Source organism: Entamoeba dispar, genomic scaffold, assembly GCF_000209125.1.
Source record: "Entamoeba dispar SAW760 scf_1105229463703 genomic scaffold, whole genome shotgun sequence".
NCBI classification, from domain to species: Eukaryota; Evosea; order Mastigamoebida; family Endamoebidae; genus Entamoeba; species Entamoeba dispar.
The window spans coordinates 66,496-94,312 of NW_001855825.1; the positions used below are offsets into that span (position 1 = coordinate 66,496).

General features: G+C 25.7%; 14 protein-coding genes across 14 annotated transcripts, besides 44 other annotated features; 4 read left to right on the forward strand and 10 right to left on the reverse strand.

Moving 5' to 3' along the window:
• Positions 1-27: 27 nt before the first annotated feature.
• Positions 28-72: a sequence feature (AT_rich).
• EDI_128970 (protein phosphatase 1K, mitochondrial precursor, putative) lies at positions 71-1,232 on the forward strand (the record flags this gene model as incomplete). The annotated part of the gene is made up of 3 exons (XM_001741307.1): positions 71-340; positions 422-1,044; positions 1,088-1,232. 3 exons carry the CDS (start codon positions 71-73, stop codon positions 1,230-1,232), a joined length of 1,038 nt encoding a protein of 345 aa, XP_001741359.1.
• Positions 363-390: a sequence feature (AT_rich).
• Positions 1,057-1,078: a sequence feature (AT_rich).
• Positions 1,232-1,356: a sequence feature (AT_rich).
• Positions 1,357-1,383: 27 nt separating this feature from the next.
• On the reverse strand, positions 1,384-2,679 carry EDI_128980 (60S ribosomal protein L4, putative; the record flags this gene model as incomplete). Its single annotated transcript, XM_001741308.1, has 1 exon — positions 1,384-2,679. The coding sequence occupies one exon, from the start codon at positions 2,677-2,679 to the stop codon at positions 1,384-1,386; it is 1,296 nt and encodes a 431-aa protein (XP_001741360.1).
• Positions 2,680-2,737: 58 nt separating this feature from the next.
• Positions 2,738-2,831: a sequence feature (AT_rich).
• A 67-nt stretch (positions 2,832-2,898) lies between these two features.
• On the forward strand, positions 2,899-4,644 carry EDI_128990 (autophagy protein, putative; the record flags this gene model as incomplete). Its single annotated transcript, XM_001741309.1, has 1 exon — positions 2,899-4,644. One exon carries the CDS (start codon positions 2,899-2,901, stop codon positions 4,642-4,644), a length of 1,746 nt encoding a protein of 581 aa, XP_001741361.1.
• Positions 4,645-4,690: 46 nt separating this feature from the next.
• Positions 4,691-4,711: a sequence feature (AT_rich).
• A 132-nt stretch (positions 4,712-4,843) lies between these two features.
• Positions 4,844-5,340: a repeat region.
• Positions 5,044-6,161: a repeat region.
• Positions 6,162-6,371: 210 nt separating this feature from the next.
• Positions 6,372-6,434: a sequence feature (AT_rich).
• Positions 6,435-6,507: 73 nt separating this feature from the next.
• Positions 6,508-6,662: a sequence feature (AT_rich).
• Positions 6,663-6,743: 81 nt separating this feature from the next.
• Positions 6,744-10,226, reverse strand: EDI_129000 (uncharacterized protein; the record flags this gene model as incomplete). The annotated part of the gene is made up of 1 exon (XM_001741310.1): positions 6,744-10,226. The coding sequence occupies one exon, from the start codon at positions 10,224-10,226 to the stop codon at positions 6,744-6,746; it is 3,483 nt and encodes a 1,160-aa protein (XP_001741362.1).
• Positions 8,621-8,645: a microsatellite.
• Positions 8,771-8,809: a sequence feature (AT_rich).
• Positions 9,714-9,742: a sequence feature (AT_rich).
• Positions 10,185-10,308: a sequence feature (AT_rich).
• A 23-nt stretch (positions 10,309-10,331) lies between these two features.
• On the reverse strand, positions 10,332-11,210 carry EDI_129010 (soluble nsf attacment protein, putative; the record flags this gene model as incomplete). Its single annotated transcript, XM_001741311.1, has 1 exon — positions 10,332-11,210. The coding sequence occupies one exon, from the start codon at positions 11,208-11,210 to the stop codon at positions 10,332-10,334; it is 879 nt and encodes a 292-aa protein (XP_001741363.1).
• A 2-nt stretch (positions 11,211-11,212) lies between these two features.
• Positions 11,213-11,270: a microsatellite.
• A 39-nt stretch (positions 11,271-11,309) lies between these two features.
• On the reverse strand, positions 11,310-12,578 carry EDI_129020 (uncharacterized protein; the record flags this gene model as incomplete). Its single annotated transcript, XM_001741312.1, has 1 exon — positions 11,310-12,578. The coding sequence occupies one exon, from the start codon at positions 12,576-12,578 to the stop codon at positions 11,310-11,312; it is 1,269 nt and encodes a 422-aa protein (XP_001741364.1).
• Positions 12,579-12,718: 140 nt separating this feature from the next.
• Positions 12,719-12,754: a sequence feature (AT_rich).
• Positions 12,755-12,881: 127 nt separating this feature from the next.
• Positions 12,882-12,925: a sequence feature (AT_rich).
• Positions 12,926-13,233: 308 nt separating this feature from the next.
• Positions 13,234-14,426, forward strand: EDI_129030 (uncharacterized protein; the record flags this gene model as incomplete). Its single annotated transcript, XM_001741313.1, has 2 exons — positions 13,234-13,416; positions 13,467-14,426. 2 exons carry the CDS (start codon positions 13,234-13,236, stop codon positions 14,424-14,426), a joined length of 1,143 nt encoding a protein of 380 aa, XP_001741365.1.
• Positions 14,420-14,446: a sequence feature (AT_rich).
• Positions 14,447-14,667: 221 nt separating this feature from the next.
• Positions 14,668-15,335, reverse strand: EDI_129040 (casein kinase I isoform alpha, putative; the record flags this gene model as incomplete). Its single annotated transcript, XM_001741314.1, has 2 exons — positions 14,668-15,218; positions 15,272-15,335. The coding sequence occupies 2 exons, from the start codon at positions 15,333-15,335 to the stop codon at positions 14,668-14,670; spliced, it is 615 nt and encodes a 204-aa protein (XP_001741366.1).
• Positions 15,336-15,687: 352 nt separating this feature from the next.
• Positions 15,688-15,716: a sequence feature (AT_rich).
• A 41-nt stretch (positions 15,717-15,757) lies between these two features.
• Positions 15,758-17,033, forward strand: EDI_129050 (uncharacterized protein; the record flags this gene model as incomplete). Its single annotated transcript, XM_001741315.1, has 2 exons — positions 15,758-16,539; positions 16,598-17,033. 2 exons carry the CDS (start codon positions 15,758-15,760, stop codon positions 17,031-17,033), a joined length of 1,218 nt encoding a protein of 405 aa, XP_001741367.1.
• An 82-nt stretch (positions 17,034-17,115) lies between these two features.
• Positions 17,116-17,816, reverse strand: EDI_129060 (uncharacterized protein; the record flags this gene model as incomplete). The annotated part of the gene is made up of 2 exons (XM_001741316.1): positions 17,116-17,681; positions 17,732-17,816. The coding sequence occupies 2 exons, from the start codon at positions 17,814-17,816 to the stop codon at positions 17,116-17,118; spliced, it is 651 nt and encodes a 216-aa protein (XP_001741368.1).
• Positions 17,817-17,870: 54 nt separating this feature from the next.
• Positions 17,871-17,920: a sequence feature (AT_rich).
• Positions 17,921-17,943: 23 nt separating this feature from the next.
• Positions 17,944-17,983: a sequence feature (AT_rich).
• A 12-nt stretch (positions 17,984-17,995) lies between these two features.
• EDI_129070 (guanine nucleotide-binding protein subunit beta, putative) lies at positions 17,996-19,115 on the reverse strand (the record flags this gene model as incomplete). Its single annotated transcript, XM_001741317.1, has 2 exons — positions 17,996-18,948; positions 19,013-19,115. 2 exons carry the CDS (start codon positions 19,113-19,115, stop codon positions 17,996-17,998), a joined length of 1,056 nt encoding a protein of 351 aa, XP_001741369.1.
• Positions 18,978-19,007: a sequence feature (AT_rich).
• A 90-nt stretch (positions 19,116-19,205) lies between the features above and the next one.
• Positions 19,206-19,246: a sequence feature (AT_rich).
• Positions 19,247-19,290: 44 nt separating this feature from the next.
• Positions 19,291-19,327: a sequence feature (AT_rich).
• Positions 19,328-19,354: 27 nt separating this feature from the next.
• Positions 19,355-19,376: a sequence feature (AT_rich).
• Positions 19,377-19,666: 290 nt separating this feature from the next.
• Positions 19,667-19,763: a sequence feature (AT_rich).
• A 242-nt stretch (positions 19,764-20,005) lies between these two features.
• Positions 20,006-20,029: a sequence feature (AT_rich).
• Positions 20,030-20,156: 127 nt separating this feature from the next.
• Positions 20,157-20,218: a sequence feature (AT_rich).
• A 160-nt stretch (positions 20,219-20,378) lies between these two features.
• Positions 20,379-20,415: a sequence feature (AT_rich).
• Positions 20,416-20,518: 103 nt separating this feature from the next.
• Positions 20,519-20,654: a sequence feature (AT_rich).
• A 127-nt stretch (positions 20,655-20,781) lies between these two features.
• Positions 20,782-20,892: a sequence feature (AT_rich).
• Positions 20,893-21,045: 153 nt separating this feature from the next.
• Positions 21,046-21,104: a sequence feature (AT_rich).
• Positions 21,105-21,173: 69 nt separating this feature from the next.
• Positions 21,174-21,213: a sequence feature (AT_rich).
• Positions 21,214-22,046: 833 nt separating this feature from the next.
• Positions 22,047-22,088: a sequence feature (AT_rich).
• Positions 22,089-22,146: 58 nt separating this feature from the next.
• Positions 22,147-22,187: a sequence feature (AT_rich).
• Positions 22,188-22,209: 22 nt separating this feature from the next.
• Positions 22,210-22,241: a sequence feature (AT_rich).
• Positions 22,242-22,442: 201 nt separating this feature from the next.
• Positions 22,443-22,482: a sequence feature (AT_rich).
• A 143-nt stretch (positions 22,483-22,625) lies between these two features.
• Positions 22,626-22,677: a sequence feature (AT_rich).
• A 178-nt stretch (positions 22,678-22,855) lies between these two features.
• Positions 22,856-24,103, reverse strand: EDI_129080 (uncharacterized protein; the record flags this gene model as incomplete). Its single annotated transcript, XM_001741318.1, has 1 exon — positions 22,856-24,103. One exon carries the CDS (start codon positions 24,101-24,103, stop codon positions 22,856-22,858), a length of 1,248 nt encoding a protein of 415 aa, XP_001741370.1.
• Positions 24,052-24,127: a microsatellite.
• Positions 24,128-24,317: 190 nt separating this feature from the next.
• On the reverse strand, positions 24,318-24,651 carry EDI_129090 (uncharacterized protein; the record flags this gene model as incomplete). The annotated part of the gene is made up of 2 exons (XM_001741319.1): positions 24,318-24,476; positions 24,529-24,651. 2 exons carry the CDS (start codon positions 24,649-24,651, stop codon positions 24,318-24,320), a joined length of 282 nt encoding a protein of 93 aa, XP_001741371.1.
• Positions 24,497-24,518: a sequence feature (AT_rich).
• Positions 24,652-24,857: 206 nt separating the features above from the next.
• Positions 24,858-24,891: a sequence feature (AT_rich).
• Positions 24,892-25,098: 207 nt separating this feature from the next.
• Positions 25,099-25,259: a sequence feature (AT_rich).
• Positions 25,260-26,090: 831 nt separating this feature from the next.
• Positions 26,091-26,127: a sequence feature (AT_rich).
• Positions 26,128-26,135: 8 nt separating this feature from the next.
• Positions 26,136-27,593, reverse strand: EDI_129100 (uncharacterized protein; the record flags this gene model as incomplete). Its single annotated transcript, XM_001741320.1, has 1 exon — positions 26,136-27,593. The coding sequence occupies one exon, from the start codon at positions 27,591-27,593 to the stop codon at positions 26,136-26,138; it is 1,458 nt and encodes a 485-aa protein (XP_001741372.1).
• A 139-nt stretch (positions 27,594-27,732) lies between these two features.
• Positions 27,733-27,760: a sequence feature (AT_rich).
• Between the last annotated feature and the right edge of the window lie 57 nt (positions 27,761-27,817).

A 27,817-nucleotide genomic window follows, 5' to 3' on the forward strand; every position in this document is an offset into this window, starting at 1 on the left:
ATGAAATGCATATTGATGAAGAAAAAGTTTTTTTAAAAAAAGATAAAAAAACTTTATTAGTTAAAATAAAATGAGTGCCATAACACGTCTTTCTACCTCTTCACCTGAATTACCAAAAACGAGAATCCCCCACAAAAGAGTTAGATCAATTGGGGCAACAGGAAAAAGTACGTTCTATGGAGAAGAACGACCAGTTATAATTAATGGAAAAGTGTTAATATCTGGAGGACTTACCCTTCCACTATTATCTTCTTCATATTTGGTTTCAAGGAATGGAGAAATTAAACGACTTAAAACAGGACAGTCATTTGATGAGAATGAAGAAGATCAATTGTTGTGTGTTTGTTATGGATTAATAAGAGTTTTTAATTTTATATTATTCATAATTATGTTTAGGAAGAATAACTAACCTTTATTTTAGAAACAAACATATTCATCTTCTAAAAGATTTAATATTAATGTATCACAAACTATTGGTAGAAGAATATACATGGAAGATATGGTTATGATTAAAGGAGAATTATTTGATGGAATTGATTATATCGGTGTGTTTGATGGTCATAATGGAAAAGACGCAGCCAAAAAAGCAATGGAAACTTTTCATAAATTATTAGATGAATATTTAATTAAATCAGACCACTATCAAGAACATTTAAATAATATATTTAATGAACTACAACAATTAATATCATTTACAACTGCGTCAGGAACAACTGCATCAATAGTTATTATTAGAGAGGATGATGTTATATTTTGTTATATTGGAGATTCACCAATTTATATAAAATCAAATAAACAAGTAAAGAAAATATCTATTGACCATAACACAAGTAATGAAGAAGAGGTAAAAAGAATTCTTAATTGTGGTGGGAGTGTTGTAGACATTAATGGAACAAAAAGAGTAAATTCTAAAATTGTACTCACTCGTTCACTTGGTGATAAATCACTTCACCCTCCATTAACAAATGAACCAACAATAATTTCAATTCCATTAAAAGAAATAGATTCAATTATTGTTGCTTCTGATGGAATATCATCAATACCGTTTGTTTATTGTTTAATAAAAATAATAATTATTCACTTTTAGATGTGAATTATTTAATGAATTAACAAATCCTATATTTAGTTTAGAACAACAAGCAGTTAACATTAGAAATATTGCCTATGAAAAGAATAGTCCTGATAATATTTCAGTAGTAGTTATTCAAATTACACAACCAATACCACCATGAAATTATTATATTCTAAATCATTCAATTAACATTAATAATAATTGTATTAATTACATTTTTTATCATTTTTTGTTTTTTCTTTATTTATTTATATCAAAAATAAATAAAAATAAGAAATAATAAACCAAAACAACTTCATTATTATCTTCTCTTAGAATCCAATTTTTTCAGCATATTTCTTGGCATTTGCCTTAACGATTCCATCATACTTCTTCATATAAGCAGCTTGTTTAGCAGTTCTCTTAACAGTACCTTTAAGAAGATTATTTTCAACTTTTACTTTAACAACCTTTCCATCTACTTTTTGTGCTTTAACAAATCTCTTAGCAACTGATTGATTTAATGCTTCTTTCTTAGCTGCAAGAATCTTTTCAACTTTAGCTGCATATTGTGCTTTATGTGCTGCTTGTGCTTTAGCAACTTGTGCAAGTTTATGTGAAGCAATTTTAGCATATGGATTTAATTTGACCATAGCAGCCCAGTTCTTAAGTGGATTTGTTCTCTTTGGTACTTTTGGTAAAACAATTTTAGCTCTAAGAAGTTTAGCTTTTTCAGCAGCAACAACAACTCTCTTCATATCTGGAACAGCCATTTGAGCATGAGCAATTCTAAATCCTGATTTACCTTGTGCCATCTTCTTTTGAGTTCCAAAGATAGTGTTAAGTTTCTTGAATGCTGATTCTGTCCAAATAATGAATCTACCCATATGACATCCTGGTGCAAGATTAAGAACTGAAAGATTTTCAACACGGCATGTATCTACACCTGGAATATTTCTAAATGCTTTAACAGCTTGAAGATCATCATTACCATAAACAACTAATGGTCCCTTTCTTTCCTTAATCTTTCTTCCTCTCATTTTTCCTTGACCAGCACGAACAGTCTTTGAAGCAATAACTTTAAGAACATCTGAATAAGCATTAATTTTCTTTAAGAGATAAACAGCTTGTTTGGTCTTCTTAATAACTGAAATTGATTTTGAATTAACAACTAATGGAATTTGTGGTACTCCAGCAATATGATGTCCACGTGCTGAAACAAGAGCTGGAACAGCTGAAGCAGCAATACATGAAGCAACAGCAAATCTTCTCATTTGTTTTGGTGTTTTTCTTTGCCATTTTCTGAAGTTCTTAAGTGGAGAGAACATATGACCCTTTCTAGTCATATTACCAAAAGCACCTTGTCCGTTTCTTCCTGATCCTGATCCACTGATTCTTGGAATTCTAGCTACAGCTCTTCCAGTTCCCCATGAAATAGCTGAGTGTTGTTTACCAGCTTCAGTTGATACTCCTTCTGGTTGTCTAGTGTTTTTACTTTGATTTCTATAAACGAAATGAACTACATCTCCTCTAATTGGTGCAAGAAAAACTGCTGGAAGTCTGACTGGTGTTTTTTCAGCTTCTCCAGTAATTCCATCATAAATGGTTACAAATGGTCTTGAACTCATTCCGATTCGACCTGTGAATTTTTAGGGTATGAAAGAAAACTAATAGGGTTAATTACTCAAATAATAATATTTTTAATTATTTAGATTTATTATTTCATAATTATTATTTATTAATTTTTTATATTTGCTTTAAATAACATTTATTATAATATCGTTTTATATGACATTTATACTTAAATGATCTAAAATATTCTAAAGGAACTTTAAATGAATAATTAGATGACAGCAGTTAAAACACTTCCATTAGATTTACAAATTGATGTCACATTTTGGCATGAGTTTACAAGAAGAAAATTAGAAATATTTAAATTAAGTGAAAAAGTTATTCCAATTTATGGTAGTATTGAACCAGGAAGTAATATTATTAGATTGACACATGCCTCTTTTGAAAGACATGAAAGTTGTATTGAAGGTGAGTTATTAAATTACAACACACTTATTTCATTTAAAGAAAGTGATAAAAAGGCAATATTTACAGAATTTTCTGAGAGATGTATGAAATTATATGAAGAGGATTATTCTGTTGTAGCTAAATTCATATTAATAGCATATGGTGATTTAAAAAAGTATGACTTTCATTTCATTGGAGGGTGTCCTGTTCCAAAACAACATAAAGTAATTGGAGAGTTTGTAAATATAAATAATGAAGAATCAAATGGTTTATTAAATAAATTTAAAGAAAAGAATTGTATAGTATTAAATAACCAATTTGAACCTTTAAAAAAAGGAGATAATGAGGCTTATATTCTTGACTTATCTCCAGTAAAAGAAACACCAGGATGGACTGTTAGAACTCTTATTCATCATAAAATGGATATTATTCATTGTATTAGACCAAATAATAGTTTTACATTAAAATTAACTCATTTAGAAGAACCACTTAAAGGAAGTAGTGGATGGTTTACTGTAAAATCAACAGGCAAAATTGCTACACAAATTCATCACCTTGCAGAGTCAATGAATCCAGAAATGTTAGCTAGTCAAGCTGTTGATTTAAATTTGCAATTAATGAAATGGCAATTATTTAGAAATTTAGATCTTCCAGCTATTCAAGCCACAAAGTGTTTATTAATTGGAGCAGGGACATTAGGGTGTAATGTTTCACGTGTGTTAATGGGATGGGGAGTTCAAAATATAACATTTGTAGATAATGGAATTATATCATATTCAAATCCAGTAAGACAAAGTTTATATAAATTTGAAGATTGTGTTGATAAAAAGTATAAAGCTCAAAGAGCAGCAGAAATGGTTAAAGAAGTATTTCCTGGAATGAAATCTAAAGGAATTGTTATGTCAATTCCAATGCCTGGTCATCCTATTGGAGAGAAAGAAATTGAACCAACAAAGAAAGATATTTTATTGCTTGACCAATTAGTGCAAGAACATGACGTTGTGTTTTTACTTGGTGATTCAAGAGAATGCAGATGGTTACCTTCAATGCTATGCTCTGTTTATAACAAAATTTGTATTACCGTTGGACTTGGATTTGATTCTTTTGTTGTTATGAGACACGGAGATAGTTCTTTGGATAAAGAACATAAACCTTCATGTTATTTCTGTGCTGATATTGTTGCACCAACTGATTCTTTGTCAAGAAGAACTCTTGACCAACAATGCACTGTTACTAGACCTGGAATTTCTTATATTGCTTCTGCTTTAGCTGTTGAAATACTTATTTCAATGATTCATCATCCACTCCATTCTAAAGCACCAACTTCTGGAGAAGGATACATTCCTCACCAATTACGTGGATATCTAAACACATGGAAAATTGAAGAAGGTGTTGGATCTGCTTATAGTAAATGTATTGCTTGTTCAGAAGCAATCAAAGAGGCATACACAAAAAGTGGAGTGGAAATGGTTCTTGATGCAGTCAATAATCCAAAGACCTTAGAAAAAATAGTTGGTATTCCACAAGAAGTAGAAAATGATATTGAAATTTTAACTGATTCTGAAGATATTTAGCTTAAAAAGAAGATTTAATTGACAAGACTATGACATTTCTTTTAAGTTTTTATTTAATAAAAAATAAGTTACCACTAAGAAACAAAAGGACTAGAGGAAGCTAGAATATAGCCTCTGTGTTCGACATAAAGAAAGTCTAGTGTAATATTATTTATTACTTCGTTTTGGTTTTAATAGAAATATAAAAAAACAACACTTCTTTATTTTATTATTTAAAAAACGAACAAAATAAAGTTTAATGATTAATTTATTAAAATGATAAAATAATAAATAAAATGATGTGTTATAAACATATTTAATTATTTAATCATCTTATTTTGATCTGATATTCATTAAATTAAAATGGAAGAGTTAATAAACAAGAACAACCATTTCTTTAAAGAAGAAATAGAAACACTTAACATTATCAATATTATTTAGGAAGTATTAAAAATGAAATATTTGAAATAAAACCAAATGAAACATATTCAGAAGCTATTAAAAGAGGAGAAGGAATATTTGATAGGATTGATGAAACAGAAAGAAGAAGAAAACTAATAATAGAAAAAAGTCAAGAAACAATTAAAGTAATAGAAATAATAAAGAATAAAATAATAGAAGAATGTAATTCCGATGAAGAAATACTAAGTAAAACACGGAATGAAATAATCAATAAAATCATTTCAATTGAAGAAATGAACATGAAAGATAAAATCAAACACTAACAAAAGAAATTAACAAAATTAAAGAAAAATTAATAAAAAGAAAGAAGAATGAGATTACACAATACAGCAATTACAAGCAAGGGAAAATATTAAATAATGGAAGGAATGAATACAATTAAATAAATGAAATGAATAGAAGAATGGAATTCAAGAAAAGTATCCAATATACTATTTGATTCAGGTATTGATAATTGGAATAAGAATACATCAGTATTTGAACAAAGAATAATAAATAAAAAACATATAATAATTATTATTAAAGATACAAATGGAAATAAATTTGGAGGATATGTTAATGTGAAAATTGATAAAGTTGATGATTATATAAATGATCCAAAATCATTTTTATTTTCATTAAAATCAAAAAGAAGAATAAAAGGAATGATGAAATTTGATATTAAAGATCAACAATGTGCATTTTGTTTATGTAATCAATCAAGTGATTGTTTATTTGGATTTGGATATGATATTTGTGATTATAAAGAAATAATAAAACAAGATCTATTGTTATCAATGTTCATTTTCATATAAAGGAATATCAAATACACTTTGTGGAAAACAATCTCTAGAATATTTCATACCAAAACGAATCATTGTAATTGAAATGAAATTATTAAAATACGTTTTATCTGAAATGAAGAATAAAATATTTCATTCATACCATCTGCTCATGAATGAAATAGTGAATATAAATATGAATATATTTCATTCTTGTTTATTTCATTTCAAATAATCACATTCATTGTGTTATTTTATTAAATAATAAATAATAAGAAAGATAACTGATAATATGAAAGGAATACTTATTTAATTAAATCTATGAATATTAATTAGTGAATATATTAATGTTCTATTAGATAAAGGAAATAACAAAAATAATTTCAATGTACAGAGAAATATCCATAAATAAAATAAATGAGTAAGAGATTATATAACAAAAACACAACCTTATACTACTTTATTTTATTGTATTAATACTTTAAAAGAAGTCCTTCTTACAAAACCTATTTTCTAGTAAATGAGTTAAATAATTCTTAAAAATTATTGTCTAATGATTATAATAACATTCAATAAAATTTATATTAACAGTTTTAGAATATTATAAACTATCATAAAACAATGCAGGATATGTAATATAAATAAAGTTATAAACAAAGAGTTATAAAACATAAAATAAATATTTTTATTTTTCATGAAACAAATAAAAGAGAGAATTATAAAATGAATATAAAAGGTACTATTTAAATATAATTTATTATATCTTTATTTATTCTAATAAATCCTAAAATAATAAAAAATATTTTAAAATATTAAGATTGATCCTTCATTTATTATTATCAAAAAAAATGAATGATGTCAAGACATAGTTAGAAATATATTGGATTATTGAAGGAATTAAAAGAACCATCTATTTGGATATTGGATCCGTTTTTCTGATGTAAAGGTATTGAACATTTGGATTAGCTTTGTATTTTTAAGAAATTTAACATTTGATGTCAATAGTTTCTCTATTGTTTTATATTTTGTGCTTGTCATATTTGTCCAATTAAACATTTGTTCAATTCCTTCTAATGTTGTACATTTAATTGTAAAGGATCCAACAGTTATTAGATGGTCAAGAATTATACTAAATTCATTAATTTGATCCCACTTAATACCATTATGAGAATTGTTCACTTCATTTTCTTCAATTTTTCGAATATTGGAAGAACCAATATTTTTCTGTTTGAGCATCATTATCCAAAGACACATCATTACTATTGTTGGGTCATCAACATTGACAATATTCTTTTCTACAAACACTTCAATTCCATCATATGGTTCTTTGATAAGTTCTTTAATTCCATTCATATCATTCTCCCATATCTCTTTTATCTTATCATCACCTACCTCTTCCCAATTAATATTTCCAATAACACTACTACGTATACTTTTTATTTCTTCAATACGATCAGTGATATGACGATGATATTCATCTAAATTTGTTGGTGGTTTTGGAAGAGTATCATTTCTAGTTTTAGTCTTATTGATTGAGGAGATTAAATCATTCCCAAGATAAATAAAATTTTCAATATCATCCCATCTTTTCTCTGAGTTTAACCATTCAATAGCTAGTTGTCTTAATCTCTTTCCAATATTATTTTCCATTAACATAGTTGATTCAATTAACTTACTGATATTAATTGTTGTACTTCTTTTTCGAATTAAGATGGAAATGAGCGTTTCAATCTCTTTCATTCCTACTACTTTACTTAATGATATGATATCTTGCTCACTGATAAGTTGATTTTCTTTTATTTTTGAACACATCATTCCAATGACATACCCATTAATTCCCTCATTAACAACCATTCTTCGTTTTGAATTAAGCCATCTCTTATCTTCTAATCCCATCATCCCTTCAATCCTACTATAAATTGCCTGACAAATATCAACTTTTTCACTCATTTTCATTTGTGAAATTGTTGTTTTCATTTCCTCCCATTTTTCTCCACCTTTATTTTCAATAATTTCTTCTTCTATAGTTTTAATCAACTCTTGTTTGAGATAAGGGACACAATAGTTTGCAAGATGTCCTGCAAGTTCCCAGTCATTCTGACTAGATTCTATTTCTTTAGAATAAAAAGTTTCTAATGGACTTCCTTGTTCAAATTCTTTCATACCATCTTTCCATTCATTCCCATTTCTTTTTTCTTTTTTTCCTTCAATTTCATCACTTTGTTTATTTGGATTATTTTTTCCTATATTATTTGGTATTAATTTCTCAAAATAATAACAACTTTCTTCATTTAATATAGTTTTGTTTGAGGATAGTTCATTTGGATGGAATTGAAGATATTTTTGAATGATCCTTCTAACCATTTCACTAAATCCATTTTCATCATTTGGTAAATCAGGTTGAAGTTGATATTTTTCAAATAAGAGTTCATTGATTTTTCCAAGGTTATATTGTTCATTAGCCAATTTTTCAAATAACTCTTTTGTTTGTATATCATTACAATACTGAAATAAATCAAGACGAATTCTATACTTTGAGATATACTCTTTTCTTTCTAAGTTTAACCAATAGTTTATAATTAGTAAAATAAACAATAAACTATGTTCTTTTCTAAGTTTTCTTCCTTTTGAAATTAATGAACAAATTTTTGCATCAAAATCTATTGGATAATATAAGAGAATTTTATTATTCTTTCGTTCAATATTACATTGTACCATTTTAAAAGCAGTTAGAATAAATGTTATCATTGGATATTCTTCTCCACAAATTCCTGTATTATTATTATCATTATTATTATTTTCCTCTCCAATTAGATCAAGTTCTTTAATTAAATCAATATGTAAATCAAGAAATTTAGGATTTTGTTTACTTAGAATGAAATATTCTTCAATACTATCAAATATAATCATACAAATATCTTTTGATAATTTTTTAATTTTAATTTGATTAGTTAAATATTTAACTAATTCTGGTGTTTCTACTTTTGCTGAAATCCATGTAATGAGTGATGTAATTTGTTTTAGTTGAATTATATTTTCATCATAAGAAATATTTTGAAGTAAATTTGATAAAATCTCTTCAATAATATTAACAATTTTATGATGGATATATCCATCTATAATACATTCTTTGCAATCATTCATTGTACATAATTGACTTGTATTATCAAAAAACATTTCAAAATATAGTTTTATTGTTCTGATAAAAACATACATTTCTGTTTTTGACCATTCTATAATTTTTTCAATATCATTATTTGTTTCATCCCATGCATTGATATTATAAACTCTTGGATATTCTTTATTGTTTATTTTTTCTTTCTTATTAGAAACTAAAAGTGGTGCAATAGGAATTGATTTAAATAATTCTTTAATTTCATTTCCATTTATTTCAAGTCCTTCTTTATAAAATTGGTATGGTAATGTTACAAGATATTTTAACCATACAGAATCATTTTTATATTTTTGAATTAGTTCATAAAAATCATGAGTAATAATTGATCCATTTGGTTGTTGTTCTGATGGACTAATTTCAAATGATGGATGATTTGCTTTAAATTTAGATGTTAATTTAATGAATCCATGAGATAAATTTGACATTCTTACTGTAATTAATTTTTTACATCCTTTACTAATACAATTAAAATCAATTCCATCATATAAAAGAATATATTCTTTAACACTCTTTGGACATTCTGTTACTGATAATTCTTGAACTTTTGTTATTGCTGCTTTAATCCAATTTCTTGTTTCTTCATTAGTATGAACCATTAATTGATCAATATCAATTAGAGATACAACTCCAACTTTAAGTCGTTCTATTTCTTGTTTTGTCATTCTGAACTGTTTCTTTTGATCAAAACAATCATTAAAATTATAACTAATAATAAAATAAACAATTTGTGCTAAAATTTCATCATACCTTTTTAATATTTTCATTATGACTTTTAATTCAGATTCTGTTAAATAAGGAATAAGACATATTGTTGTAATAATAAAAAGGTCTTTAGAATGATTATTGTTTTGTTCTTCTTGGTCTCGTTGTATTCTTCCAATCCATGTTTGAACAGCAAGTCGACGATTATTATCATTCATTCGTTTTTCTTGTGAAAGTAATTTATATTCTATATCAATTGATTTTTCAATAATAAAACAAATAAGATCTTTATAGTCATCATCATAAAAATTCCCATATTTTTCAAGTAATCTAAAGTTTGATTGATAAAACCATATACATTCTTCCTTTAATGGTGTAATATCTTTTCCTTTAATTTCATATCTAATAATTTCATGTAATGGCGAATAATAATTATTACTCAAAAATGTTTTTGCTTCTTGAATAATATAATTATATTTAACATTATATTTAGATACAAACATTATTTAAATGTGTTTATAGTTCTTTCTTTCAATTTGTTTTATTTGATTTATTAAAAAGTAATATAAAAAAAAAACTAATAAAGTTTGAAAAATTCATCATCTTTCTTAAAGTAATCCAGCATTAGCATTATCCTCTAATTTTTGTTTAATGATATCAAACATTTGTTTTCTAAATTCATCAACTTGTTTCATTTGAGCATATCCACCTATAATTCCTTTAAATTTCTCTGCATCCATTTGTTTAACTGATTCAATAATATCACTCATAGTCTTATAATCCCTTTCTGAAGAAATTGATGGGTCAATTGTTTTATATTTTTCAACTGATTTTTCTGCTCCAATTTCATCATCATTAGCAATTTGGCAGATAATAGCATTAACAAAATGTTCTTTTGCTCCAAATCGAAGTGCTCCTGAATTAAGTGCATCCATCCCTATCTTATCAAATGTTTCATATGCATTCAATAACTGTCCACTCAATGCATCAAGTTTAGCTGCTGAAATTTTAAATGGTAATGCAGATGCTGGTCTATTATCCATTTCATAATGCCCAGCTGCTGTTTTATATGCTTCAGAAGCTTTATCATATTTCTTCATACTTTCATATAACTTTGCAATCTCTTGCTCTGTTTTTGCTGCTTGTGAAAATGATCCATTAGTTATATAATTCTCAACAACATTTTCAAGTGGTGCAATTGCGTCTTCTGGATGTGCTCCTTTAGATAAACATAAAGCTTTATTTAATGCTGCTTTATTTGCACTTGAATTATCTCCTAATTTTGTTGATAATAAATATGCACGGTCATATGCCTCTGCTGCTCTATCATATTCTTCACTAGCTTTAAATAAATTAGCAGCCTTATTGAATAATTCAGCTGCATCTGTCATATTCGCTTCCTTATTGAAGAACGACCATTTATTTTGGAGGGTGTTTGCTTCTGCAAACATTTGTTCTGCTTTATGGTTTCTTCCTGATAATGACATGATTTGTTCTTTTTCTTTATTTTTCTTTTATTTTTTTTATTTGCATTGTTTATTCTTTTTAAGAAAGCCTTAGTGGTAGAAGAAATAGGAAAAAAGAAGTCAATTAATGATACATCCTCTCTGATGAGAGAAATCCTCTTCATCAAATTCACGAGGAGCTTTTTTATTAATATGAGTATAAAATACATAAGGTTGTTGTTTAGTAGTCAGATAGTTTTTGACAATGGTAATTGACTCAGGCAAAGGAGGAAGTATAATTTTATCGTCATACTCATTTAGTATGATTTTTTTAACATTTTCAAATTCAGTTATTCTCATTAGTGAGTCTTCATGTAGGTAAGTACAATCCACAACCAAGGATGTAATTTCTTTTTTTGATGGCTCAATCCAAAAATTAAGGTACTGGACTTCAAATTTAATGTCATGACAAAGTGAGATATCAATTGTATTAACACCACCACCAACTTTCACTTTTTTAATATTCTTTGGAAGAATGAATTTATGTCCATTACCTGATGTTCCTAATTCTACTTCTTCTAAAGAATCAACCATTGATATGTCAGTTGTTGTTTTACAAGAATAAAGCATTACTTTTGTTGGATAGTATTTTTTCCAATCTCTAATAAATAAGTCTAAATGATTTCCATCTATTTGACAAAAAGATAAATAAGAGACTAATGTTTTTGGTTCTCTGGTAAGTGAATTTGTAATAAGGACAATATTTTCATTTGGAGAACTTTTTTGAATTTGATTGCCATACACGTATAACTTTCTTTTCCAATTTGCTACTTCAACAAACCACTTAGAAGCTAATAACGATTCTACATTAGGAGGTTTACAACTAAAACTTATTGATTGTACACACACTCTCTTAAGTTCTGAAAGATCTTTAAGTTCATAAAATCTCCATTTATCAAAGAATATTTGATTAAGAGTAAGATAACCATCATAAAAATGAACCCAACTCTCTCCAGATAAATCAAAAGTTATATCTTTTAAATTAATAAATGTTTTCCAGTGAATTTCAAAATCACTTCTACTTGTTACTAATTTGAGTTTAATTATTCTTTTTGCACAACTCACTAATTCTTCTATAACTTCATTCATTTCTCCTCGTGATACCCCATGTTGTACAGGCAAAAACAAAGTAGCATTTAAATTACATTGAAAATCTTTAATATATTCAAATGATCCAGTGACAGTTTCTAAAGATGAACAATCCTTGAATATTTGTAATTCTTTTTTTTGTGTTTTGAATGAATAATTAGGGTTGGTGTGCATCATTTGGAACGATTCATAACAATTCTTACTAATTTGAAGAAAGCTAATTAAGTCATCTACTGTTCCTAAATAAAAAATGATATTCATCAAATACACACGTTCTAGTTTCTTCATTAGTATAAGAATTGAAGAGAATATTTTTTTAGTTATAAGTTCAAACTATCCATTTCTCTTAAAATCAAATTAACAGACTCTCTACTTGAAATGTACCTATCGTCCTTCTTATGAAAATTAATTATAAAAAAATAAAATAAGAATATTTACTTTATGTAATCAAATATATCAATAAACAAAACTTCACAAATTTTTTTGTAATCTTTTTGAGAGGTACCGCATAAATACTTCTTTATTGGTTTTAACTAAAACACCTTTCTTCCTGGATTGTTCACCAATATAAACAATTAATTAATAAACTAAAAAAATTTTCAATAAAACCAATTTAACACTCTTAAAGTATTATTATCTTTTACGATAAACAAAGTGATTTATTCTGATAAAACTTAAAACTAAGTAATTGTCTCTAGTATGTTTGGGGTAAATAGAGAGGAGAACCACATAGTTGCTTAGACAAACTTTTTCTTCATCAAACAAAATACATTATTTGTGTTATGAATAACAATTTAACAAAATTATGAATGGTATAATATCTCATTAAAATAAAAAAGAATAAAGGTTTTGAAAAGGGAAGAAATCGGGATAAAGTTCTTTATGTTTTGGATTTGAAAAAAAGGAACTATAAAATATGGTTGTTATGATCTGGTTGTTGCTTTTCATTAATCTTGTGTCATCTCAATTTTTAAGTATTAAATCTCCTATTGATGAAGGCAAAATCAAAACATTATTACGAGTTGATGGAGAAATTACATCAAAAGGGATTTTATTGACAACAGAATCTAAAAAAGATGGACTTATTTCAACAATAAAAGTTTGGTTATTTCACACTTTACACTAATGATTTAGTACTAACAGATACAGACACTTCCAACTAATTTCCAAATTAATGGAAAAATAAAGTCAGATGGTATTGGAAAAGGATTTGCATTATGGTTAACAACAAAACCAATTGTTTCAGGTAATAATTTTGGGGGTAAATTTACTGAATCAAGTGAAGGGATTTATGTAAAAGTACCAACAGATTCATTGAGGGGAACGACAACAATCTACAATACAGAAAAACAATTAACTCAATGCACTTTTCCTAATTCTATTAATTTTGAAAGTATTTCATTTGAATTAAAGTATGAAGAGAAAACAAATAAATTGATTATTTCAATAGGAAAAGACAAAGGAGGATGTGAAATGACATATGAAGGGAAAATAAAACATATGTATTTTGCGATATCTGCATTAGATGATAAAAATGGTGGAAATCATCAAATTAAATCACTTGAAATTATTGATTTAAAGAAGAAAACAAAAAGTACTAAAGAGTTATTAGGAAATGATAAAAGTATTAATGGATTAAATTTTGGTTTTACTGAAAGTGAATTATTTAATGATGGAGATGATATTGATTTAGCATTACAAAAAATCTATTTAGTATTAGGAAAAGTTCAACAACAAGCAAGTAAATTAGATAAATTAAATGATGAGAATTCAAATTTAATGAAAATTATTGTCAATGGAGCAAAACATTTAAATGAAATGTTAAAGAGTCAAGAACTTATCATTGATACAAGTGATATTCTTGTTGATGTAGATACATTTATGGAAAGATTAAGAGCTATAGAAGAAATTACAGGAACAACAACAAATGATCTTAAGATTTTAATTTCAACAACAATATCATCTAACAAAAATACAATAAAAAATAATGAAGCTTCTACACATACACTCTTTTGGATTTGTTTCTTTTTAATGCAATTTTGTACTGTTGTATTGGTCTTAAATTTATTGAAGAAGAAAAGAGATATGAATCAAAGAAAAGCAATTTAATTTTAATTTAATTTTATTTTCATTAAACAGAAAGAAATTAAAAGTATCTTTATTTAATTCTTGAAATAACAGATGAGAATGGATTAATTTTTGATAATGTAGATTTAATATTTTTAAAGAGACTTTGTGATAATTCTGTTGGAACAACTTGAGAAGAATAACATTGTTCTTGTTTATCAATATTATCTTCATGATGAATTACAAATAGATGATTCAAATAATGATGCAAGAGATAATGGAATTAAAGAATGATTAAACATTCCTGTGATGTTTTGATAAAGAATATAAAATAAAGGAATAATAACACAATTGGAATATATTTCTTTCCTAAGTGTTGATTGGGAGATGCAAATTGAAGACTTCCTTTAAATCCTAATTTCTGATGATAAGAAAAGTCTTGATAATGTTCTGATAAACCAAAATCAATCAAAATAATATCTCCATCTTGAGATATCATAAAGTTATCAGGTTTTATATCACAATGAATTATTTGTTTTGAATGAATATATTCAACAATTTTTATCATTTTAAATAATAATCTAAAAGATGTTTGTGAAGAGAATCTTGATGTTGGTTGATTTAATCGAAGTTGATTAAGATTTATTATGTGTAATTCAAATACTAAACAATATCCATATAATTCATACCCACATTCAAAAAATCGAATAATACCTTCATTTCCTTGTAGATTTTTAATAATAGTAGTTTTATTTAATGCACTACTTTCTTCATTAATGATTTTTATTGCAGCACTCTTATTTGTTTTTATATTCAAACAACGAAATACATTCCCTAATTCTTATAAATTATCTTATCTTTTAACCAATCCACTTATTAATACAAACCATATGTTCCACTACCAAGTGGTTCTTTAATAATCCAATCATGAAATTGTTTTTGTGATTTCATCTTAATAACAGAAGTGATTTAAAACTAATTTATAAATCATATTACCCTTTTATCTGTTTCCTTCTATCTTAAAACTGGATTTCAAACAAAACTACTCTTTTTACTTTGAAAGAATCAAAGGAAAATGAGTCAAGTGAATATTCTCTTTCATTCTTTCTTCTAAAAGTATTGTTTCTTTTCTCTCTTCCTTTTCTTTCATATTTCTAAAATAACACATTTTTATTTAACAACAATACATTTAACTTCTTATTAACTCCATTAAACAAACTTCATTTTATTTTAACACTTTCAAAAAGAGTAGAGAAAAGAAGGATGGATTAATAGAAAAAGATGTGTTGTATGAAAGGAGCTCTTATAAAATAAAAATTAAAAATTTTAAAAGAATCTTAAAAGAAAAAATCTTAAATATGATAACCCACAATATGCCAAACTCAAACCCCACAGTATTTATTGCTTTTCAACAGCCAATAAAAAAGGCAATTGTCTGCAATGACCTGTATGATTCAGTAATAAGATTTGGTAAAATTCAAAGAATTATTTGTATGAACTCACCTCGACCTGACATGCCCCATTCGTTAATAGAATTTGAATCACCAGAGTCAAGTAATAAATGCATTGAATATCTTAAAACTAATCCCCTCCCAATTCTTAATTATAAATGTAGAGCAGAAGTAAGTAATGCAGAAACATTAAATGTTAAAACTGAGAGTCCACAAGCACATGACTATACGATTAGTCCTAGATTTGGGCATGAAACACCAATAACAAGAGTATTACTTGTTAATGAATTACCTCGGTATTTAACCCCACAATCCCCTTTTCATTTTTATAATCTTTTTTCATTATATGGGTCTATTATTAAAGTTAATGTTCTTAGCGAAAAACGTACTGCAATGATTGAATATGCCTCTATTGAAGATACTATTAATGCATATCAAAACCTATCTGATGTAAAATTTTTTGATTCACGACTTATTGTTAAATATAGTAAACATGATAGTGTCGCAGCACCTCCTGGGATTTGGTGTAAACATTTCCAACCACTAAAACCTTTACTTCCTTCTGTTGCCCCTAGTGTGTTTGTTAAGTTTATTCAACTTCATCCTATTATTGCATGCAGCCCAAACACTCCAATGGCATTATGTCATTACTTTGACCATTATTTTGTTCCACGCCCTGTTGATGTTTTTTTTGATTCTCCAACGTTTGTTTTTCATTTTATATATACTTTGCAATAAAATGAAATGATACTTATGTAAAAGGAGTGGAGTTTTTGCATTTAAAACTACACAAGACGCAGTCATTTGTGTTTCTGTTCTAAATCATAAAAATGAAAATGGGATACCACTCAAATTAGCTTTTGTTTCTGAGCCACCACAAGTCTCTCCATCAAATATAAAATATGGATATTCACAATCACATCCAATGAGTCGTATGTCTACCAATCAACCAATCCTTCCTTCACAATCAACAACCTCATTTCCACCAATTCTTCTATCTCAAAGTGTTCCTTCCCAAACTCTCCAGTCTCAACCCCTTTCATCTCCAAGTCTTCCTTTTCAGCAGTCACAATTAACTAACCCATATTCTTCCTATAAATTAGAACCCCAAAATAACAATCAAACATATTCATTAAATGAGACCCAAACAACAAAACCAAATAAGCCACTAACACCCTATTACAATTATTCACAGTGATTTGTTTAACTCATTCTAATAAGTCTTCTTTTAAAATAAAAAAAGAACAATTAAAAGACTTGTGTCAACATGTATTAGTTTTTTAAATTAAAATAAGAATTGAGAGAACACTGAATAATATCACTACCGGGATAATTCCATTAAATTCTGCTGGATCAACTTGATAAAAAATATGAACTGGTTCAATAGGGTTAATAACTTTTAAGTATGTTGAGTTTTGACTATACCAGAATGAAGAATAATTTGAAATCATATAATTAAAGTAATCTACATAAACAGGAACTTCAGTTGAACTACCAGTTAACTTAAATTTAACTTCAATTGTTTTGTTATTGATTTGGTCTTTAGTAAAAGCTTTTACAATAACTTCATCTCTAGACATAGAAATGTTTGTGTATGAGTTTTTAAGTTCATAATTATATGCATTAAATATTTCATTTTCAAGTTCATATCGGAATAAATTCTCTTTCAAAATAACATCTTTTTCAAGTTCAATCACAAAACTAAACCCAACACTTAAACCATTTGAAGATGGAACACATCCTCCTTTATAATCTCTTTTCCATCCAAAAGCACATGAACAATTCAGTTCACAACCACTTCCTCCATCACACTCTTCCCACCCTGCAAGTATTTCATCACCACACACTAATATTATTATTGTGTCATAAAGAATAAAAATAATATAATAGCCAAACTTGGTAAACAATTATTATTATATTCATATAACCCTTTTGAACACTTTACACCTAATGTTGAGAGTATTAGTAACCAAAATATCATTTAACAATTTCATAGTTCAATCTGTTCAAGTTTTTAATGAAACCAAAAATCTTCATTTTTAAATTGAAAATATAATTTAACAAAATAATAAAATTATAATTTAACCGAGTCATAAAATTAAACGCTGAAAAAAATTAAAAAAATTCTTAAAATAAAAAAAATTAATTGGGAAAGCAATTTTAATTTGCCCAAATTCTCAATGTAGAATCCCATGAACCAGTACACAATGCATAACCGTCTGGTGAAACACCAAGACAACTAACTCTATTTTCGTGACCAGTTAATTTGGTAATATAATCTCCTTTAAGAACATCCCACCATAAACATCCCAAATCATCATAACCACAGAATAAATATCTTCCTGTACTACTAATAGCTACACTTGTCACACCATGTTGCATTGACTCTGATGAATAATTCATTAACTCTCTGTCAGCTCGAATATCAAATAATTTACAAGAAAAATCATCACTTCCTGTGATAAAAGCATTTCCTGATGGATGGAATGCAATGGCATTGATATCTGCATCATGTCCAGTAAATGTTGCAACACAATTTTCCATACGAATATCCCATAATTTTGCCATACTATCACACGCACCTGAAACAAATGTATTCTGATCTGGAGATACAGAAACACACATGACATCAGCTTGATGGTCTTTAAAGTCCATAATTTTAGCAGATTGTTCAACGTCCCATAAGCAACAAGTAGAATCTCCTGATGAAGTTAAAATACGATTTTCATCAACATATCTCATACAAGAAATGTATCCAACATGTCCTGCTAATTCTGCTGTAGTATTATTTAGTGGTTCACTTGAAGATGATTTAGGTGCAATAGAATAAATGGATACAATATTATCAAGACCACCACAAGCAACAAATTTCATAGAAGGGGCATAAGCACATGTCATAACCCATGAACTTCTAATACGAATACAATGAATTTTATTTGTTGTTTGACCATCCCACGTAAGCATCAATCCATCTTGGGAAGCAGAAACAAGATGAGTAGAATCACTTGCCCAATGCATAGCATAAATTTTAGAAATATGACCTCTTAATCCACGTTTAAATCTAACGTGGTCACTCCTTGAAATACCTGGAATTTCTGATGTAAATTTTTTCACTTCTATGTTAATACTTTTTCATTAAACCAATAAAAAATTAAAATAAAATGTTATATAACAAACTTGTTGTATCTTCTTTAGCCTCCCTATTTGCACGGGTTTCTTCTTTAATTTGATCGATCTCTTTTCTTGTTTGTATAATTTTGGCTTGTAAATCTTCTGCCATATAAGTTAATGATAACTTGATTTTTAAGATTTCGATATTTTTTTCTTTTTTTTGAATATTCTATTTTTATTTCTCTCCTTTGCTGTGCAGATATAAATATATTTTTTTACTTGTTTTTATTAAATTTAATTCCAGTTAAAATTTATGTATTTTATTTCTGGAATGGTATGATTAGAATAAATTAATATTTGTTATTTAAATCAAAATATTAAGTTATACTTAATAGTATTGGTTCGTAGATTTAAAAATAAATAAATTATAGATTTTCTTGTAGTGTAGAAAAGATGAATTAGTTATAACTTTCTAATACATTAATACTTATAAATAAAAATATGTTTAGTAATATAGAAGAAGGATTTTAATTAGGGAACTTAATTAGTAGTATTTCTTTCATTGTCATCTTTTCATTCCTTTATTAGGGAACCTCTCCTTAGAAAAAATGAAAGTTTTTATTTTTTAATACATTCAAGAAAGAATAAGACTCACTTCAAACAACTATTTCTAAAATATAAACTTTTTTATAGAACGTTTCAACATGATTATAATTCTTGTTAAAAATTAAAATAATACATTTTTATATTTCTACTCATCAAATATTTTCTTAATCTATATTATATAAGGATATATTTTCAATTTTTTTATTATTTAGTATATGCCTATTATTATTAACAATGTGGAGTATAATTTTAAGTACTCTTTTTATTTATAAAAGTGTTTGTTTCTTAGTTTCTTATATTTAGTAATATTTAGTTTACCATTTTATGTAAAGTTATTTGATAGTAATATACATATTTAAGAGAATAAATTAAAGTGGATTTTCTTTTGTGTTAAATTGCCAGATAATTTCTTAATTATTAAATAACACAAAAAATGAATAACATATCAGGAACAATAAAATATATTTTAAATAAATTGGAAGCATATGAAAGAATACCTTCTTAAATCATCCAATTATAAAATTGTGAATAATTAAGAGGTTTTAATTCTAGAAAAGATTAATATGCTAATCATACAATTAAAATAGATTTTGAATATTCTTTGTATAAAAATAAATAATAATTGATATGAAAATATTATATAGTTACTAAAAAAATATAATAATAGTTCTTTAAATCCATCAAATAATGAGATTTATTATTTATTAAAACGATTATCCATTAAACAATAAAGATAACTTAATACACTAATACATTAATCTATATGAAAAATAATATAGACATATCAACAACAATAATATGAAACAAATGGATTTGATAATTTTGGTTAATTAATTATTTATAGAAAATCAAATAAATAAATTGTCTTATGTTTATCTTTATATATATTGACCATATTACTTGTTACAATATTATGTAGTTCTCTGCAAATATTGTAGGAATATCAAGAGTTATTAGAAAATATGCAAATATATGATTATTTTTTGTTTATTTATTGATATAAACAAATAATAAAATAAAAACTAATAGATATGAAATATAAGATAAATATATTGTCTGTATATTTTTAAAAAAGAAAATAAATTAATTTAAGTATAATTTTGTGTATATTTGATTTTATAATGCCAATTTGTATTTAAAAACTAGATTCTAATAATATTAAATAAATACATACTTTTGCTAGTACAACATTATCATTTGAAAAATTTATGAAATTATCTTACCTACTGATTTTAAATATTATCTAAATGAATATTTTGTATAATTTTTATTTAAATTTACAATATAATAAAGAATAAATAAATATATACATAATTTATTGTTATAATTTATGTAAAAAACGATCAGTTTAATTTTCTAATAAAACAATCGAATTAATCAATTTTATTTCAGACATCTATTTGTTATAAGGTAACATAATTTATTGAATCTTTTTATTTTTCAATAATGTACATTCTACAATCAACAACAGTTATGTTTCAAACATTGTATTCTTTTTTTTTAATTTGATACAATACTAATTTTTGAAATTTAAATATTTCATTATTATTTACAGTAAGTTTGTTTTGTACTTTTGCTTTTATCGGTATGATATACTAATTTATCAAGTTCTCAGGAGATCAATAAATTATTTTATAACAGTTATTTTAATTAAATATATAGTCCATTGAAATAAGTTTGATGATATTGAAAATTATAAGGAAAGAGAAGTATCAATATTTAATTTGATAATTAAATGATTATGAATATCAAATTCATTTTTGTAAATTCAGAATGATTAAATAGAAACGGGATAATTATTGAATTTGTAAATGCTAAATCTATATAACAATATTCTCAATAAATTGATGGTATTACTCATTTTAATTAAATATAAGAATGAACAGAGAAATAAAGAAAAGATAAATACTTAAACTAAAAAGAAGTTATAAAACATATCTATAAAAATTTAAAATGTAGTGGTTAGATAAAGAGAATAATTCATATTGACAGTATTGAATAATGTATTAAAAATAGATGAGTAATATAACATTAATAAATGATAAACAACTAGGATTACTATTGAATTAAAAGTAAGAGAATAAACAGAAATAGATGTTAATATACAAACCTCTATCAATATTTTTTAAATTGAAAAATAAAATCAACTATTAACTGACACAGAAGAAAGAAACTAATGATAAACAAAATCTAAGAAAGAATAAAGATGTCAAATAAAACATAAATAAGATGACTACAAAAAAATGAAATATTGTTTATCTTTTTGTGAATATTTACTTATCATTTTTAGATTGTTTTTTAATGTTTTTATTGTTTAAATATCAAAAGTTATAAACCCTTAATTAGATACCAACCTTCCTATAATATAAAATCAATCACTCATTGATCAAGTTCTGATATTGTTTTTATAATTTCATAATTTAATTAGATTTATCATTTAATCATTGTTTGAAGTTTAGATGTTTATATTTTTTATCTAATTCAATTGTAGTAGAATATAAATAAAATATTACAATAAAAATAACAAAATTAAATTCGTACGGAGTCTTGAATAATAGTTAGATTTAATGATTTTGTTTCACATTGATTTCTGGTATTATATTACTATAAATAAATTAATAAATCATAATAAATTCTATCAGTCAAGAAGTAATTTGTAATAAAAAAATATAATAGAAAAAATATTTTTGTGAGATTTAATAGTCAGTTGTTTAAATAATTTGAAATGAGTTGATAGAAATAAAATAAATTGGTTGTATTTTGTACATGAACTCATTATAATCAAATAACAGATACATGAATAAGATGGTTGGGGGTATTATGAAACTATGTATATCAAAGAATTATTGTTCTAATAATAAGTCATAAACAATTAATTTTTTCCATTTTCTATTTATATAAATATTTCTATAAAAAATCATAAAATTTTTGAGGTAATGTTTCAATAGAATTATTACGACAGAATATTTTGTTATAAAATTCATTTTAAAATAGTTTCTATTGTTGTTTCATTGTTGTTTAATCTATTGTGTTTATTAAAATTAGTTTTCTTAGTTAAAAAATGATAGATATCAATTAAAATTATTATTTTTTTAAAAAATAGAAAAAATAGATTATTTTTTTTTGGTTGGATAAATGAGTTAAATTAGAATAATTAGTTAAACAAAATAAACCTCTGACCTAAAACCAAAAAAATAATCAAATCTATCTAATTAAAAATTTTAAGAGGAAGAATAAATTTTTTTTGGGATTATCTCCATTGGAAAATCTAACCAAATCAGTCAAAAAAAAATATTTCAATTTTTAAAGAACAATTTCACTATCACCTCCTATTATTTCCTTGTCTAAGTCATAAAAGGTATCATTTGATGACCCAGTTGAAGGAGATGGAGAATTATGTGAAGGGTATTCTGTTTTATTTGTTTGAACAAGCTCACAACCTTCTTCATCACTATTGTCTTGAGGAAGATGGCCAAAGACTATCTCTTCTTCTACAGGATATAAAGGTAAATGGAATAACTTTCTAAATACATTAACTTTCTTTTTAACTTCATTCTTTGCCATAGGAACAGTACATTTATCAATATAATCATATTTAATTTGTAATGCACACAATACAATATGTTGAATTAATGATGCAATATAACTGGCTAATGTAGTGAAGTGTTGGCTTGTAGAAAAAATCATATAAAATGTAATAATACCAGTACCAACAGTAGTAACCCAATTCGTAGTAAATGACATTGAACCACATTCTTTTGTTCTAAAAGTTCTCCAAATTTGAGGGAGATATTCTATTAGTGTTGTAACAGTTGAACCAATTCCAAAACAAAATCCAACAGCATAAGTAATCTTTGAACATTCACCCCATAATTTTAAACAAGTTAAAATCAAAATAATAGAAAATACTAAAAATATGCAAGCAGAGATAAAATATATTAATGAACGTTTATATCCTTTTTCTTTTTTATCTTTATAAAAGACAAGGAATAAAGCAAACATTGGGTAACATAAAATCATTAATTCACAAATTTGAAAATATGATAATAATGGTGGTAAACATAATTTCCATCCAATAACAACACAACTATGCATAGTTGGTGAATTTGTTATAGTAGCATTAATAACAGCAAATACTTGGTTAAATGCAAGAATAAGTAAAAAAGAAGGAGATAATCCACTTCCATCTCTTCTTTTTAATATTTTATATATCTGTGGAACAAAACATACAAATGAGAAAAAGATAATAGCAATTCCTAATAATATTTCAAACCAATTCATCTCATCAACAAATGCAAAATCAGATGAATCTTCTAATGGTCCATTTTCACAAGCTGGAAGTCCATCAAGTTCAAATGCATACATTCCGTTAATGATAAAACAAAAAATACATATCATTAACTTATTCATCGTAGGGTTTTTAAGTTTATTTAGTTTCGTTCTTTTGAAGATGATTTCTCTTAACTTTTTCTCATTGGTCTCTATAAAATCAATCTGAGTTTTTTGATATTTTTCTGTTGTTTTTTCTATTCTTTTCCATTTCCTTTTCATTTTTTTTTATTAATTACTTGTTTTATAATGGTATTGTAAATTCCACAGAAACCATTTTTAGTTATTTTCAGTACTTTTATTGTCTGTCAAACAGACAGTAAACTACTTCCTCATTAGTCCCTTCTTATTAATCTTTTTGTGTTATATATCACTTTATTAAATAACGCATGAGATAAATAATATCAAATTATTACTGTTTTAAGAAACTAATCAATTAAGCATAACTATCAGGAGTGAACATATATGCAAAGGAAAGAGCAATAAGTAGGGGAAACCCAGACATAATAAGAGCTGAAATTTGAAGATCAACTTTTTGTTTGTGAGGAATCGAAAGGACAAAGAAAATAAGAGCAGCCATTACAGTTACACGGCTCTAATGTATTAGTCTTGGCGATAATATTAAATAAAAATTAAAGAAGTCAAACTTTATAAATGAATGATACAATTGATAACAAAAAAGAAATTATACCAAGGGTACTAAAGTCTGTTTCATCCTCAATATAAAATGGCCACATTACTGCGGGTGTTGTTTGTTGTTCGGTTGCCATTGTTTGTGTTTTTTTGTTTAATTTTTTTCTTTTTTTGAATAGTAAAGATTATAGAAAAAGATTTAATCTTGTTTTTTTCTATGCCTTATAAATGACTTTGATGTTTTTGATGGAACTGAACTTAAAACTTGAAACAAAAAAGAATAACAATAATTTCATTATTCTTTGACAATACCTATAATTCTATAAAAGCCTTTCTTTTCTACTTTTTATGATATTTTTTATTTATATATAATTAAAGACTTTGTGACAAAAAAACACAAGTTTGATAAACATGATAATATTAATCAGGTCATAAACAGGTAATTGTGAATAGATAGTAATACAATTTTGAAGTAAGGATTTATGATTAATTATTTTGTTCTTTTTTTAATTCTATAATCCAGATTTAACTCATTTTGAGATAAATAAGAAAGGTAGTTTATAACACTAGCTACGCATTATACCTAAATTTTAAATATAAAACATTAATTATATATAGTAATTCTTCATAAAATATATAATTAAATATTCATTTAATAATAATATTATAATTTAAGGATTATATAGCTATTTTTTTATTTAAATACTTCATAAAACAAGATATTAATACAATAATATATTAATTACCTAAATTTGTAACTAATTTCAAAGAATAATTACAATGTAATTAAATAAAAGTTGAATATAAGAAGAACTAAGAAACTCAATGCCAACAAGTTAAATATAAAATTAACATGAAATTTTTAAAATGAAAGTTATTTGATACATCATTAGATAAACTTAACCTAAACTGTTAATTCATACCCATATTTTTTTTAAACTGAACTTAGGACAATGTAAACACATCTATATTTATTAAAAAAAGGTAATTAATAAACTTTTTTATTGGATTTAGTCATTTTTTAAAAAAATTAAGAGTGTTGGTATAAAAAAAAGAATTAAAGTTAACTCATATATATGTTTTCATTGGATTTAGTTCTTTGAGATTAACAATATATTCTTTTATTTTATTGAAAGGAAATCGACTCTTTAATATTTAAAATCGTTTCCATTATACCCTTTCTTCTGAAGGAGGAGAATTAGAATAACTATCTTCTGGATGTAATTTTTTATATTCATGAGGTGGCATAAATATAGAAGGTGATTGTGGAGAGTTATGCTTTATTGGAATTGGTTTACTTGATTGATGAGATAGCTCATAATAGTCTTTTGGAATTGGTTCTGATTTTGTAGGTTTAATATTTCTTATTCTTACTGGAGGTAGAGAGTTATAATACCTTCTTCTGATTAGTTCATAATCTATATCTTCATCTTCTTTTTCGTTCATTCCGTTCTTTTATGAGTTTTGATAATTCAAAATTCTTATTTTCAACAAAATTATTTTAAATGTTTTTCTTTTCATTGAGATATAATCATCTCATCTACTTTTTTGGTTATTGAGAATTAAACGAAAAGTCAAATATTATTAAATCAAATTATTAAAAAGTTAAAAATCATTTCAATTACTCATTCAATTCAATCTCTTTAAATAAGTTAATGATTGACTCTTTCATTTTTCCTAATGACTCAGTATTAAAAAATTGTTTCATTTCATCCCAGTTCAGTCCAAGAACTCTACAAGTTGATTTCAAGAATAGTTCAAGTTCTTCTACTGAACTACAACTTGAACAAAACTCTCTAATTGTTTCTTCTTTTTCTCCTTTTTCACAGTAAATATGAAATTCTCTTGGTGTGGGTTGTTGAATTCTTCCAACTGGGATATGGTCTTTTAAGAGTCCAACTTTACCAAATAGTTTAGCATATGCCTCTCTCTCAAATTCATTTAATTCATTATACTCATCAAACAGATCAAGAGAATCTACAATTTGTTGAAATCTATGTTCATTTAATCCAAGAGTCATAATTGTATCTCTTGATGAATCATTACTATCATTTAACTCTGGTTGATTTAACATTTCTTCTTCATTATATATTTCTGCAATTGTTTTTAATTTTTCATCTTCTTCATCACTTCGATCAAAATAAAATGATTTTTTGTTTATTTTTCTTTCTTCAAGTAATTCATTTAATTCATCAATTTCTTTGGCTGTTGTACTCTCACCTGTTGAATCATATTTATTATTTAATCGATGACATGAATATGCAATTGTTTCTTTTGATGAGAGATCATCATCTTCATATTTACTTGAAATACTTCGAAGATAATTATTGTTTTGATTACACAAAAAGCCTTCTTTTTTAGTCTCTTCTTTTTGTGTTTTTTTAATGTAACCATCTTCTCCTTCAGTTCTGCCAATTTTTTCAATAGTTGGAACACTCCCTAATAAGGTTTCATCAAAATACTTTGATTCAATTCTTGTTAATAGTTGTTTTGAACAATTTGGTTTTCTTTGTTGTTTCTTTTCTTCTTCATCACTCTCTATTAAAGAATTATCTGAGTCTGCTGTAAGTGTTTCAATAGTGTGGTCATCTGAAAGGATGTCATTATTTTCTTCTTCCCTAACGTTTTTATTATTAAATTGTTCAATATCATCATCTCGATCAAGAGAACTTCCCATAGAAATGGTTTTTTCACTTGATAAAACATCTTCATTTTCAATATCTTCCATAGGTTTAAATATCATTGTTTCTTGAGATGATGGAGTTTCAGTTTTAAGAGTTCCAATTCCAGTATAAGAAATAGTCTTTTGAGTGTCTGTATGTGTTTCTGGATCTGTTGTATTTGTTATTTCAAAATTTGTAGAATTTTCTTTCAGTAATTCTTCAGCTGTAACACCGATAGAACCTGAATCTTGTGAGAAAAATGTATTATTATTATTTATTGCATTTCTTAAGAGTTGTTCTGTTCCTATTTTAGGTTTAAAAATAATTTCATTTCGAAGTTCACCTGATTGATTATTAGTCACTCGTTGATGTTGATTTTCTTCAATATTACCATCAGAGTTTATCTTTTCTATCATACTTTTCATTATTCCAATATGTGTATATTTGATCCAACAAAGATCTGTTAAATAGATTCATTTTTATGGAATAGATTCCATTATCATTTCTAAAAATAGAAAGAAAACTGAATTAACAATGAATGACATACTTCTGTTCAATTAATTTATTAATTCTAAAAAAAATTGGAGGGGGTGGTGTAGTACTTTCAGTGAAAAGAATAATAAAGAATAGTAGTAATAAT